Source organism: Sardina pilchardus, chromosome 2 (assembly GCF_963854185.1).
Source record: "Sardina pilchardus chromosome 2, fSarPil1.1, whole genome shotgun sequence".
Taxonomy (NCBI): Eukaryota; Metazoa; Chordata; class Actinopteri; order Clupeiformes; family Clupeidae; genus Sardina; species Sardina pilchardus.
This window is the reverse complement of record NC_084995.1, coordinates 31,633,310-31,648,854: the sequence shown is the minus strand read 5'-3', so window position 1 is coordinate 31,648,854 and position 15,545 is coordinate 31,633,310. Positions and strand designations below refer to the sequence as shown.

Below are 15,545 nucleotides of genomic sequence, written 5' to 3'. Positions count from 1 at the left end.
TTGTAATATGAATAGTCATGAATGTCATGAATATCAGAAATGTCAGTACTGTAGTATAGATTAGAATAAAGGATTATATTATATTACATATATACTGTAGGCTATATATATATATATATATATATATATATATATATATATATACATCTTTATAATTCTTTATAAAGAATATGTAGGCTATATTCCTTATTGTGTTTTAAATAAAGACAAGCTTTTTCTACGCCTTATTGTTAAAAAATCATTCATATTATATGAAAGGAGAGCGATAAAAGGTGATCTTTTGGCGTTAAAGGCGATGCAATGAAAAATGTGGGTGCACCTACATTTTTTGGGAATCGATAAGAGAATTGATAAGGAATTGGATTGATAGGCAGAATCGATAATGCCATCGATATTGATAAAAACTTATCAATACCCACCCCTAGTCAGGTTGAATATCTTGAGCCTCTGTTGATATGGGCTTTGGATGTTACTGTAGCTGGTTCATTATACACAATGTGGTGCTTTCCACCCCACACCTCCTCATGGAGTGGCCATTTCTAATTTTGAGTGTCTGCCCATCACATTTAGCCATTTTGGTCTAGAGCATGATGTCTCTAGCAGTGCCTGTTGAGTGGATCATACTGGAATAAAGATATTTTGTTTTGGTCTTCCTTCTCAGAGCATGAGTCCTGCATACGTGACATCCTTGAGCTGAATTGGCACTTGACACGAAAGAAGGGGAAACTGGAACAAGTGAAAGACAAGGTGACCCACACTCAGATGTTCAACCTCAGACTGAATGAAGACATTGACTTTGTGAAGAAGCATGGCCCTCTTGTCAAAGAGAAGCTTGAGATGGAGAATGAAATAATGAACAGGATCAGAGCTGCGCAGATTGAGGTATTGTTTGTCATGGTGTTAACAGTAAGAGATTTCAAATAATCTAAAATTGGTCAGGTGCCCCCTGGGTCAAATATGACCCATGCCTTTATACCAAAAGAGGGTGTTACCTGAAACCTAGTGTTTATGAATGGGGCTGTTGTATAGAGAACCCCTTGCCCTCTTAATTCAGGGGTGCCAGGCAAAGATTTGCTAATTGCTAATTCAGTCAAGTGTTTTTCAAAAAGTTATCAGTGGCAGAAAAATAATACAGTATAACCAAAAAGAATATATACAATATATCTGACTGACTTTTACACAGGACAAAAGATTATTGAATACATTTGGCCTGTTGTTGCCTACCGTAAAGAGGAAATGGGTAAGAATGGGAGGGGAAAGGTTAGAATTGTAAAGTGATAAGAGGCTCATTGACTTTATGCTAAATCTGCTATCAAATAGGAGATCTACTGTATGTAATAAGATAGAAAGAAATATGATACGTACATGTGCATATATATATCTTGCCCGGGAGCCCTATTTCTTTCTACTCTCTCTCTCTCTCTCTCTCTCTCTCTCTCTCTCTCTCTCTCTCTCTCTCTCTCTCTTTCTGTGATGTCATGTCTCTAATACACACATTTTACAACTGATTTATGATTTATTGAGGAGAATTTGAAATTGTTACTCTTCATGCCTAGGCTGATGAGTCGTTTGCAAAGGCTACCAAAAAACTGCGTAACTTTGAGTGTGCGTTGAAAAAAGAAGAGGATGGCTTTCAAAGGAGAAATGAGGAGTTCGTGCAGGAGCTGGGCAAATTCCAGATCCATCGAAAGGAACGACAGTAAGTTGTAATGTCCGCCAGCTTTGTAGTGGTGGTTGAATCTCTGCCACATTAAGGAAGAGCCAGCCATGTCAAGCACAGTCAAAATGGCAGCTTATTTTTAAAACTATTTAAGAGTGCTGCCACATTTTCATACTCTCAGGTCATGCTGTACTGTATGTGTAATGTGTGTGTAATATATGTGTACTTAGGAAAGACTTTATACACTAGCTTACACGTACTGTAGGTGTCGTATTTCCAGAGTGGAGGCACTGCAACCGCATATATAAATTCTTTACATTTCATATTTATATTGTAATTAATAATACTAGCCTATTGGTATATAGGAGTTTCAGCCAGCTCACCATTGCACTGATTAAAACCTAGGACTCTGTTCCGCTGTTGCTGGTATTTCTTCACGATGTATGTTTTACTTTAACTCCTATTAAAGTGTCTAGCGCATATCTAGGGAAAGTCTAAGCTTTTGGTCGGGTTTAGTCTGTTTATTGTTTTGAGAGCCCAGGGCATCAATGGATGTGAGTTCTCCTCAATCCAGGATTTGTACAATAAATTATACATCAGTTAAGGCCAAAGAATAATTAAAGACACCAGCCATCCTAGCCTCAGAATGTTTCCGCTGCTGCCGTCTGGCAAGCGGTGTCGCAGTCTCAAGCCTGGAACCTGCAGGCTTAGTAATATTGTTTTCCACCAGCCAACTAGGCTCTTGAACAATGGACAATGAGGGCCTGTTATGTGTCTGTCTGTGATCTCACACACACGCACACACACATTCACACACAGACACTATCACTTACTCAGACATAGCTGCTACAACATCAGCACAACACTCAGAACATTAGCACTTACATTATAATAGTCTTGAGAAGCAAACAATAAGTGAATCCTGAAATGTCACTTCTATTTCATTGTAACATATTTGCCTGTTGCATTTATAAGACATCTGCAGGTTTGACAAGCAGTATTGTTTGTTTAAGGGAGGAGTATGAGGAACTGGAGTCACTCTGGCTTGGGATCAATGTAAAAGTCAAAGAGACTGAGGAAGCCATTGTACAAATAGTTGATGTGTGTAACGGCTTGTCTCTGAGCATCCCTGAACTGGAGAAACAGGAAGATGTTTACAAAGATAAGGTACTGTATATATATCCTATCACAAATTTATAAGGCCACAACTTTCTATGAAGAGACACAATCATGAGAAAAACTACAAGTAAAACGTTTAGCTTCTAGATTATTTAACAACAAGCCGATGTTCGAATCATGTCTCTCAATCTGTCTATCCATCTCTGTGTTTGTGTGTGTTCTTGAAAATGACTGGTCCAATTTACTTTAAGTGTTCATAAGATAAGTCACCACATATCGGTCCTTTTACATGAACACCTGGTTTGACATCAAATTTATTTGTTTATTTATTTATTATTCAATTAACAATGCAAGATTCTTTGCCGTTTTTGACGTTTTCCATACATGTATTGTTAATTTAATGGCCAGCCAATAAACTGTACACACAGTTATACTAATTATAGGGGTGAGGACCACCAGTCCCCTGACTGCTCATTTTCTTTATTCAAGTGATCAGTATTGGTTTTACTACTTAGACAACATGATAGTTGAAGGGGTTCACAATTTGACTGATATTACAGTAAATGAACATACGGTATAATATAATGACAATGGGATTAATTATTTGTCAAATGTATATAAACCTGTCTGTACTGTATAATTACACGGTTATCCTAAATGAGCAGGATCCCTGTAAATGTGATCCTCTAATTGTCTGCTCCTAGGTTATGGCACTGAGGAGCGAAATAGAGATGGAGGAGGCCAACATGGATCGCATCAAGAAGTGCAAAGCGGACCTGCAGAAGCAAATTAGTGAATCTGTAAGTCATATGGTGGTGAAATACGGTGTTTGATTACAGTAAGGATTTTAAAGAGCAGAGGAGATGGACATAGTATATGTGTGCGTGTGTGTGTGTGTGTGTATGTGTGTGTGTGTGGTGTTGAAGTGTACTCCAACTGTCCTCTGGAGGGCAGGAAAACCACATTCTTCTGTGTGGCAATTTGCAGCCGTCATGGTCTCAGAGCCATCAGGGTATGCTACAGCAAATAGACATCAGCCTTTTTCTCTCTCCATGTCTTAGCATCTATACTCATCTTTGCCATTTCCCGGACAAATCTTTTATTTGCTTGTTTTGTACAGTATCACATAGTGGGAGAAGTTGTGGCCACGTTATGAGGCAATTTGTGAACTCATTAGAGTAAGCACAAATTCCTCTTCAGCATGCTACTTATTGGGGTGCAAATGCATCTCATAACACAACAAATAAGCCCAAGGTGGACCACGTCTACAGTACTCTCGATTGAATCATGTGATTAGTGTCTTAATTAAAATATACTAATATGATTTCAAAGTCCTCTGATTTAACACGGTGCTGTACGAGCCTATATTTACTAGCATCAGTGGCATTGGATAGTGTGGTGGTAAAGACTGTTTCATCTGGGATATATCAGAGGATATTTGATGTGATCTCGGACGTTTCAGAGGCAAGCAGGTGAAACCAAAGTGGCTGAGTTAGAGGACCATCTTTGTCAGAGACGAAAAGAACTAATGGCCTTAGAAGAGGAATCGAAGGAACTAGAGCTGGAGATTGAAGACTACACCAAAAAAATCAGCCAAAGGTTTGTAGTCTCATCGTCTGTTGAAGTGTTGCATGGAACATACCAGACCCTCCCTTGATATCTGTCTGTTCTTTAAAAATTGAATACTTTTGTATTACTACACCAACTCAAGGTGCATATACAGTACAATGGTTTCCAGAGATTGCGATCATCAATACAAAGACACATCCACGGTTTTAGCCTGCTTATAGACCGTTTCAAGAGAGTTCCATTAACAGTGTCATAGTTGTTCCCACAAGGTTTCCGTTTTAACTTTCCATATGTTGTTATATATTATAATATAATGAAGCTGAAGTTGTTTGGGAACGAAATAGAACGTTCAAGCATTGTTTTTGTTTTTGAAAGGGTCTACTCTAAAGAACAGTTAGAGTAATATACTGTAGAACTAAACTAGGCTAAATGAACTTGTTTGAATGGTAAAGAACACTGCTTCATGATGCCAGAGCACAGCACTGTGCGTACCGCGTGTGTATATCACTCCCTCTCTCTCTCTGGCGCGCCTGCAGTGAGCAGGCCATGAAGCAGCTGCAGGTGGACATGAGGCGCATCCAGCTGAAGATTGGCCAGAACGAGGAGGCGAGGACCAAGACCCAGACCGAGCTTTCCCAGGTCATGGCGCTCCACTGCTCCACCAAAGCCAAGCTGGAGGACCTGGAGCATCTGACCTTCACAGAGGAGCAGGGTAACCGGGTGAGGAGCGAGATCAGGAGCACGTGTCGTGCCTGCACAGGCCTTCATATCGTGCATAAATATGGAGGCGGGTAAAGCACCACATGTGACAGAGAGATTGTCCACAGGTGGACACAGCAAGTGTTTTATGTAAACACCAATTTATTGTTATTATTATTATTATTATTATTATTATGTAGGTTAAGCATATATGGCAGGATTTTTACTTTCTGGAACTGGGATGTCCGTCTTTGAATATAAGAGCTCTGTACAGCAACAATGCTATTTGTATGTGTAATGATGTCATGTTTGCTGCCGAGATGTTTTCTACAAATGCAGAATCTAGATGTTAGTCTACGAAACTAGGCAAAAAAATCAGATTTCCTAGGTCACAATCTCCCTATGAAACACAAGTTACATCCAGGAATTCCAAATGTTCAAGATTGTTAGATTATTATGCGCACACATGTATCTCTGAATAATATCACACTGTCTAGGAAGACACACATTTTCTGTGAGATATGTTGATATCTTTTGGCACAGTCTAAAAATTTGACTTTAAAATCTTGCATTGCATGTTGGCCATTATACTGTATAATGGACTAATTGTTCCATATTTCTGATGTTATTTTTACCTCAGAAAGTGACAGAGAACCTGAAAAAGAAGATCATGGTTGAAATGAAAGCTATTGCCATCCTCAAGGTAACCCAAGGGCAATAGACTTCCGATGGCAAACCGTTTTAAACTATTTAATCAGTTGGGCTGACTAGTAGTACTTTAGTTTTCACTAGTGGAAATGGCATTTCACCTATCTGTAAAACAATAACTGTGTTTACATGTACATCAGTATCCTGGTTATTATTGGGATATTGAAGTATCCCGTTTTAGTGTTAGTGCGTTTGTGAGCATCATATCCCGATTTCAGAATCACCAGATAAGCCCTTATCCCAGTTTTGAGAAAGCTGGTTATACTAGCTTGAGTACTCCAAAAGAAACCGGGACACAGTCAATTTTGACATGTGGAAATGTCATTTTCATTAGTAAAGACTGCATATTCTTTTCTAAGATGAATTTTCATCAATCAATCCATTGACTTTGTATTGTATGTATGAGATTGACATTTAATAAGATATCCTCAAACAATCTTTAAATTTAAGATATCTTCAAACAATTTTGACATGTCACAATTTCATTTTGGATATCTACTGTAATTTGCATATTATTTTCAGATATGTGCCAAATTAGCATTATTATACTAAGATCTAGCATTTTCACTTGTGGAAGTGTTTTTTTGATATCTGAAAGTAAGGAATTGTAGATATATGAAGCATTGTTGCTAGTAGGAGCATCATTTTCACTTATATCTGAACTGACATTCTTGATAGTTATAATTGCATTTATAAAAGCATTATTAATTCAAAGCCAACATATCAGTAGCTTAATTTTGTTCAGAATTGAAATCACTACCATTAAAGATTAAATTGTCACAATTGTATTGCAGATATCTATACTTGACTTGGTCAATATTAACTAGTCATAATCGTGAGAAATGAATTGTTGGTATCTTCATTTAGAATTGTTACTAGACAAAATTACATTTGGTATATATAGACTTGAGATTGTAACTAAGTCAACTAAGTCAAAAAGTTGATATCTACAGTTACTACTAGGCTACTGCCACTGATTTAATGTTTAAACGGTTTATCATAGTATGACACACTCTGCAGCTACAGGCTTGAATTGTAACTACAGCCAACTTTTTCTGTTATAAGTACTTGCTGTAGTTGCAACCCTATTGAGGGATGACTAACCAAAGCACCATGATTTCTGCAATTTCAAATCCACTGTCCAGAGTAAGATATCCGCAACTAAAGTGGAGTTCAACGAGAAAAAGATGAAGGCCGACGATGAGATGGAGGAACTTCAGAGTGAGTTTGAGAAAGCCTCCTCCGACACAGCAGCTCTAGAGATAGAAGTCAAGGAGCTGAGAAAGATTCACAGCGACAAAACAGAGGTGAGGGCTCCATCACTATGCCGCTTTAATCAGAGGCACCTCCACTGGCGTTAATGAGCATGGCACAGATGGTCAGTATTTTAATGCCACCTCAAGGAGGTGCACAGCACAAACTGGACAGTTCTGTGAATGCAATAGTGCTCTGACCAATAGTACACTGGTCAATAGTACACTGTCCAAGTTTCCATACGCACAGTGACATAAATGTGAGCATGTGACACAGCACTATTCTTGTAGTGTTACGTCTTTTTTTTTTTTTTTTTTGTACATGCATTCATTGTGAGATGTAGAGGGAGATGAGCTTCTTGACGACAGAGAGGAACACCTCTGCTCTGGTTGAAATTGGTTGCTTGTTCCACCATCAGGGAACTACAAATGATAACAGTCAAGATTGCCTTGTGCGTAGGGCCGACAGGGTCAGACAGTGTTCCTTAGAGGAGTGCGGTGGCCGAGGGGTAACATAAGTAAATGGCAGCAGTCATTTTATAGGCAAGCATTTTGATAATACCATTGTTCAGGTACTGAGTTTACAACTGTGAGTGGTGTGGTTGTATTTTGTGTTTTATGTTTGAAAAGAATTTCAAGTCCCTCAAATATGTGTTTGTCCATAAACCTGAAAGTCTGCCGCACTTTATTTTAGCAAACTGAGAACCTGAAGGATGAGCTGGCAAACCTCCAGATGGTAAAGCAGAACTGCTCTGATGACCTTCAAGCGCAACGCAATGCTAAACTCCAAACTCTGAATGCAGTCAGGGTAAGAGGATGTAATGGTCAAAGAGAGCTTTTTGTTTTTCAAAAAATATGTAATGATCACACAGTCCAAGGTTCTGAAACTCATTGTCAGTGTCTGCCATTCTCTATGGTTACTGTACATCCATTCTGTGCCGTGGCATGTACAGTAGTCAGGGGATGTTTATGTTTAGTGTTATGTCATTACTGCTCCCCTCAGTGGAAATAGAGGTCAGGATTTTGCATACAGCAAATGTAGGCTACTTCTTTACTCTGTGTTTAGTTGTAAAGCCTTGTTTAGATTTAGAGTCCCCCATTGCATACGTGTCTGTATCAGTTTGTTAAGACAAAGATATAGTCTGGCCACCTTTAACCTCTTAGGGGTTCACAGTCCACAATGGACAAATATGATCAGAGTCACTGCTATTGAAGTGTCACATTGGTGGTGTCTATTGACAGGATTTGCACAATAGTGTCTCTGAAAGATATGAGGATGCCAAGGCTAGGATCGCAGAGCTTCGTTCAATATCTGTAGAGTACAGAGAAGAATCAGACATGATGGAAAGGACCGCCAAATTTCTGCCTGCCATCATTGAGGAGTTACAGTAAGAAACTCTGCTTACCATTTTTGTCTAAATACTTTCCTGTTACACATGTAGTGAAAGAGTTTTCTGCAACATCAGTGCCACTATTTCCATTAAGAATTTGGGTGATATCAAATGAAAATTCCCCACTGAAGCGGAGTCAACCTTGTATACCAGTTATATGCTACCAGAATCATCTACCATGCCGTTAAGGTCTTTCACTATTCACTGCCTTCGTGGGTTTAAGTGGGATTTCATTGTGCTGCCAGAAAAAAAAAACTATTTGGGGTGACTCTTTTTATGACGATGGTTTTAAGTGGATAAATTGATGTTTAATTGTTGCCATCTGTGTATTCCTATCAGAAGGGTATCACTGTATGTCCCAGCTCACGTGGGGCCTTGGTTATCTGGTGATATTACCTCACCAGACTCTTAATCCCTGAAGTCCAATTATGAGAGCTACTCACATTTGGGAGAGATAGTCATGCACCCTCTCACACCACTTGCCATGAAAGATTCTGGCACCTTCTCTTTTTTTTTTTGTCAAGCTTGTCACTACCATATCTTTGGTTCTGAATCAAGATTAGTTAAGGTTGTAAATGGCAATTGGAACTGGCAGGGCAGATGAATTGCTGTCTTGTTATCGTTGCTCCTGTGCTGTGTACATCTTTGTGCGTGACCCTTTTGGTGACCCCTGACCCCCAGGAGTATCTGTGACGGCATTCAGTACAAGCATGAGAGGGCCCTGATAGTTGTGAGCAGCCTACAGCAGGATATCACCGGCTGTGAGGACAGAACAATAGACACAACGGAGGCACATGATGTCCACTTCAAGGAGAGAAGAGCCGTCATGCAGAAAATGAAGGTCCGTTTGTATGTTTATATGGCCAACACTGTGAATTTTTTTATACTATTTATTTTAAATTAATTTGCTTATATTTGAGTGAGTGATGAGTAAGTCAATGTATATTAACCATAAGACTACCATTTGCGTAATAAGAAGGCTTTCTAATAAGGTTAGACTCATAAGTAAAGGGAGTGGTATGGTTTGTAAGGATTGCATGCTTTTTTAGGTTGGACTCAAGCCAGTTTATTGACCAATTTGCTGTTGTTTGCCTGTTGATCTAAATATCTGTATTGTTACCTCTGTGCCACTTAACCCACAAACAGATATTTACTCTCACAGTCCCCTTTGCCCACCCCTATATGACAAATAATAATATGTAGTAAATGCATGAAATGCACATTAGAAATTATCGCTCTCCATTTTAATGGGAAAGGCATTTTTATTGTGAGGTTCAGTGGCAGGATTGCCACCCCAGCCTGAGCCTACTGCCTGATGAGAGTCTCACATGGCTTATCTAATGTGAAATCGCCATGTGGTATATAGTTTCATTAAACGGTGATCAAGAATGCATTAGTTCAAAACAAGAAAAGGCAATGGAGCCTAATCCGCCATGCACTCGGGTGCAGCAACTCTAAAAAAGTTGTTGGCGCGAGACAATTTGAGAATTAAAAGTCTTCCTCATAGACTCTGACTGCCATTAGCCAGATAAAAGTCAGCAATGCGGAGAGTCTTTTGGAGGCTTCTCCTGCAGGAAACAACAACAGCAGTAACAAAAAGCAGCTTAATCAAGGAGGGAAAACAACAGGAATTACAGTGTTTGGGAAACAGACTGTGTGGTGTGCGAGCCTCTTGCTGGAAAGCATGCCGTCTCTCCCTGCATTAGCCCCAGCGTAATGGTTGGTCATTGAATTCTGAAGTCAGTGTGCATGAAGTGGGATATGGCAAGTGGCATTATGGCCAGACATTAGGTGAGACATTGACCTAATTTAATGTGTTGTGGCCACCAAGGTTGATCAACCTTTTTTTCCAGATTGGCTTGCGTTGTTGCCAAGTAACACTTGACTTGAAATACCCTATTCAGGAAATTGATTGCCTCAGTGCCTTTTTTCTGGGTGTATAAATCTCTTTAAAAAATAGAACACAAAAAAAATGTGTAATACTATATATATCGTATTGGCAGATGGGAAATGTTGGTGGGAACACATGTACTGCTGTCCTGAAACTATTTCTTCTGTGACCAGGTTAACCATCTATTTCACCTCTAAGCAGTAGTAAGCTTCTGTGTTTTCCTTGGGGTGCCTTAGCCCTACAGCATTCCCAGGTATTAGCATTTTAATCGCTAGCAAATGGGCCTCTCTCTCCAGTACTTGTGTGACTCATATTCCAGACCCCTGTGAATGTTAAATCTGGGTAGAGACGCATTAGTTGTCTCCGCCTCCTCCTCCTCAGTTCCTGTCACATGAATGCCCAAGCCTGTCTCTATGCTTGGATATGTCTAGTTAATGAAAATCATATTGTATGTTAATACTTAAAGAACTCGGAGGATGGGTGAACATCTGAGAGTGGGCAGACTTACGCTCTGCCAGGGAACCGAACCTGGTCAGTGGAACATATCCTCAAATCAGCTTCCACTCCTGTGTTCTACCAATCAATTCTGTCAAGTCTCTTGTATCTTGTCTTTCCTTTGTTCAGTTAATTAGTGTTGAAATAACGTAAAGACATTTGCTAAGTTCTTTGTAAGGTCAGTGAAAGCTTGTGTTAATGAGAAAATATCCTATCTCTTCTCACTAACTCTAATTGTTCACTGTGCATGGCAGATGAAATGAACACTTGTGCAGGAATTACACTCAATTGAGGAGGCATTTTGGATACATCTGTGCTGAATTTATAATGGTGGTTTGATGAGATTATTAATGATTGCAAAGCACCGTCGACAGAAATGTCAAACAGGTTGATTTGAGTGATCTAGTAGTACTTCATGACCATATGGGTAGACCAGGTACATTAACGAGTTCCCTCTCTTTGTTGATGTATTGGGAATTGCTTAATTTTCCTGTAGACATACAGTATTTGTTTGCTATAAAGCAGTGCACAGGATCAAACACCAGAATCATGGTGCCGTTAACTGTGACGTGATCTGGAGCTGCTATCCATGAGTATCTTACCACGAAAGCAGGAGAGCCCAAATGCTAATGGCTGATTTTACTCTGTGTGCAGTAGCTATTGCTCTTCCATGAGATCAGCTGATCGCTAATAATCCGCAAGGTGCCATCGGGTGAAATTCACCATCTCTGGGTGACCAGCATCGTTAAGACAGGCGTGTCCCCCCCCCCCCCCCCCCCACACACACACACACACACAATCTTGATCCAGCCCTCCTCCCACGGCTTGTCTCTTCATGCCCAGCGTCCCCTAATGCGATCAGGGCCAGTGTTTGGAGCGAATAAAGTAAACAATGCAAACTGCCGACACCATCAGTTTCTTATGGGCAATGAAGTGTAATTTGTTCCATTTACACTTCACAACCACGTCAGATGGGCTTTGTCAGTGCTGCATGGAGTAATTAAAGCTGAAATCAATAGCAGGCATTTGTCATGTTTACAGCCCTTCTTTCAGCTGGGTTAAACTCATCAGTTTAGTGCTGTTCGGTTTTACTGCAGAGACACACTTCATTATTTCTACAGGTACAGTTGAGATATTCAGTCACGCCGCCGATGGCTTGGAAATGGTCTGGAGATGAGAAGGGGCAGGCAGAAAACAGACAGTTATTTATTGTAATGTATTTGCTTGCTCTCCTGAATAATATACCATTATTAATGTCTGGCTGTGTCCTGTGCCCCAGTTCATGCTGAGAGTGTACGAGCACACCAAGACACACTCACACACATTTGTATGTAATGTACACAAGCACATGTACACACACACACACACATTGAGTTTCTTACTTTCTTTGTCTCTTATATTCCTCATGCACACTAGCACATTCTCACACGTGTTCTTGTAGTCCCCTCACTCAGTGGTTTTAACATGTCAGCAGATATGGATAGCATGCACTCTGTCATAGCTATACTTTATTTGTTTTTTTCCCCTCTCTATATATCCCCTCTCAAAGATGAGCCATTGAAACCATGCATTAAAATATTTGATATTTTGATATCTTAAAAACACTGTCAGTACACCTATATATTTTAACACACCATTTTAAAATCAAGCTTATCACAGTTTGAGGGGATTTTTTACTATTTTAATGCTATTTTTCACGTCACCACCAATCCAGCGCAACATAGAGGCAGTGCCGGTTTGTGTCAGACGTGTCCAAATCGCCCAGTCCAGACCAGACCCTGTGTGAGTGTTGCAGCACTCCATCACATAACCCTCTTACCTCTCTCTGGAACGCTGGGCCAAGCCCTGCTCATGGGCTCCTCCTTCTCTCAGACTCCACCCTGCCCTCTCACACCACGAGCCGCACGCTCTCACAAAGCACCCTCTAATATCTGTGCCGTCGCCAGCCCCCTCACCACAACAGTATACACGCTCGGTATACTGTAGAGTGGCATACGGTTGTACAGTGTGTGGATTTCAATGGGATTTAGCCTGACCTCGGGCTAATGTATCGATCACATATGTTGTTCTGAGTTGGTCTAGACTGGAGTGCAAGTAACATTGGACATTGAGATAGTGTAGTTGCAGTGGCGTGCAGTGATTACCTACATTCTACAGGACGGTGCATGAATATTCATGAGTCAGTACTGTCATTATGCACACCACAGTTTGTCAAATGGGAGAGACCGGCTGATGGCACAAGCCTAAGGAGTGGCTCAAGGAAGCGCTCTCCCGCCGCTGGGTTGCACATTCCAGCTTTACGTAATACACTTCATCTCTCTAGTCAGACTTTCTGATTGATTCACACGCCAGATCAGGTGAACAGGTGCAGGACAACAGTCAAAATCTGTAGGGCCAAGGAGTTGAGTAGCGGTAGATCTTCCTCTCTTGCAAATTATTGTATGTTTCTGTCAAGGCTTGTTGAACACATGCATGTATGAGCTAAATTAGTAAGAATGCTTTGTCTTTGTCTTATTGTTGTGACACAGATGACCTGCCTTTTGAAAGTCGTTTAGTGCCCTATATTCCTGCTTTAGTCTATTGGGTTTTAAGTGTGTGATTGAGGAAGACCTGTTTTTATCTTATTCCACAGAGCCCAAGGTAGTCTGTACTCCACTGATACCACAACACAGCCATATATGTGCAAACCCTTGTTCTCACAGTCCTTGCTTGTGTGTGTGTGTGTGTGTGTGTAGGCTGATCTAAAGGAGGCCCTGAAGGAGAATATGAGTTTAGCCAACGAGTACCGTGACCTACAGAAAGTCCTGATGAACGTCAAGCGAGAGGCTGTGTTTGTTTTCGACGAGAAGAACCGGGCCGAAGTGTCATTCCAGGAGCGCAAACAGGTAAACGCACACCCATCCATGTGGAGCGAAATTCATTTATGACCTGGTGATGGAATATGAATGACGCCCCTGTGTTACACTGCAGCATATACGTGTATACAGTCGAGTGAAGAAAAGATGACACGATCTATGCTAGGGTCATTCAGGGTGGCTTACGGGATCCAATCTGAAATTTTAGCATACCAGTAGCATGCACTTTTATTTCCTTTGCTGATGTAGATTACATGTTGGTTACAGAGTTTGCACTTAAACTTGTTTGTGTATGTGTGTGTATCTGTGAGAGTGTGTGTGTGTGTGAGTGTGAGTGTGAGTGTGAGTGTGTGTGTGTGTGTGTGCCTGTGTGTGTTTTTGTGTTTACTCACCAACCAATTGTGTAATTATTCACAAATCAGTATTCCGTCTCAGAAGAAAGGGGCTGGTGCACAGATAGGGAGCAGATGTGGCGGGGATGTGGCGGCTGAGAGGGAGAGGTATATGCATGATGACACGAATTGCTGCACTCGGCACGGACTGTAATTTGTGGCTGGTTTTAGTTGGGCAGCCAGCGCGCAGGGCACCGCAGTAATCTAATCTTGATGAGATAAGTTTAGTGGAGGAGTGCGACAGCCACGCTCTAATGTAGGGCTATATAGGGTGGCTTTTTTTTCTTCACCTGGGGGAGTATGGGGGAGAAGAGAGCTGTGGATGGCCGCACAGAGTAAGCATGTCCATCACTTTGGAACACTTTATGAGATGTGGAAGTTTTGGAAGTTTTTTTTTCCTCCCCACTCTGCTCAAAGGTGGAAAAAAAAAAAAGATTGATTGCTAAGCTGAGCAAGATTTATGTGGAGCGCGCTCATGCAGTATCATGCGTATCAGAAAATGCACACCAGAACTACATATTTCTGCTATTAGATGGCAATCTTTTATTTTTACCCACTACCTTTGCAACGAGTAAAACACATTGTTTGCTTCCCTATAAAAAAAGACTAATACTTTTGTGAGTCCTCATCTAACTACATGAATGTTATCAAGTGAGAAATGCATGCAAAACTGAAATCCTGTGGACGGGATTTGCCACGCTCATGATCAAAGCCTGATTTTCTTTTACTCAGTATTCAGCTCTAACAGTTTGTTGTTTATTTTTCACTGACTTGGTCTCTTCTTTCTCTTCTTCTGTGGAAAAAAAATGTGCAAACCAGGGAATGTCGGTATAGTTAAATGTGACTGTGTACACAGGTCTGTAGCACTTTAAAAAAAAAAAAAATTGTTATTGTTGATTCATGAAAAACTTCTAACAGATATGTATGTTTCTCTGTTTATACCCAATGCCCTTATTTTATCTGTGTGGTTTGAAATAGCACATATGTAGCTTATAGCTCTGTGTATATTGTTATGCAGTTATAAAGCCAGGGTGTTTGTGTTGGAGGCTGTAAACCGTATGCCTGTCCTTGTGTATGCAGAGCTGTATAGTGAAGTTGAGCTCAGAGGTTTCAGATGGACTGGTTGGGGTACATATTAGATACACATAGTGTATGCATATTCTTTGGAAGTCAAGAGACAGGCGAGAGGAGTGGATGAAACCATGAACCCATCAAACCACATTAGTACTTTAGTTAATATGAAACTATATCTGCCACCATGGCTCAGCAATGGACAGGAATTATCTCAGTAAAGATGCGTTTGTGCACATCATAGCATTTTGTTCCATGCAACAGTAGACTGGTTGTCTGTAAATGGCATCAGCCTTACATGGGCATCAGTGTTGCAAAACATACAGTAGCTGCTCCATAATTTCCCTTTACAGCAAAGCAGATTTTGTTCTTGCTGTGCTCTGTAGGGTTAGTTACGCAGCACACGTTTGAAGAAACTCACAAGAAGTTTCCAAAGTTAACC

The 15,545-nt window shown here is 40.5% G+C and overlaps 1 protein-coding gene across 4 annotated transcripts in view; it reads left to right on the top strand.

Annotated features, from left to right (window-relative positions):
• The window catches only part of LOC134102159 (coiled-coil domain-containing protein 178), a 31,106-nt gene that overhangs the window by 3,540 nt on the left and 12,021 nt on the right, over positions 1-15,545 (top strand). For all 4 annotated transcript variants that reach the window (XM_062556194.1, XM_062556185.1, XM_062556172.1 and 1 more), the window contains exons 7-18: positions 662-882; positions 1,557-1,699; positions 2,674-2,827; positions 3,484-3,579; positions 4,242-4,378; positions 4,885-5,068; positions 5,688-5,750; positions 6,901-7,062; positions 7,703-7,816; positions 8,251-8,396; positions 9,081-9,240; positions 13,521-13,670. In XM_062556194.1, coding sequence (XP_062412178.1) covers positions 662-882; positions 1,557-1,699; positions 2,674-2,827; positions 3,484-3,579; positions 4,242-4,378; positions 4,885-5,068; positions 5,688-5,750; positions 6,901-7,062; positions 7,703-7,816; positions 8,251-8,396; positions 9,081-9,240; positions 13,521-13,670 — 1,730 coding nt within the window. The remainder of the gene's footprint in view (positions 1-661; positions 883-1,556; positions 1,700-2,673; positions 2,828-3,483; positions 3,580-4,241; positions 4,379-4,884; positions 5,069-5,687; positions 5,751-6,900; positions 7,063-7,702; positions 7,817-8,250; positions 8,397-9,080; positions 9,241-13,520; positions 13,671-15,545) is intronic.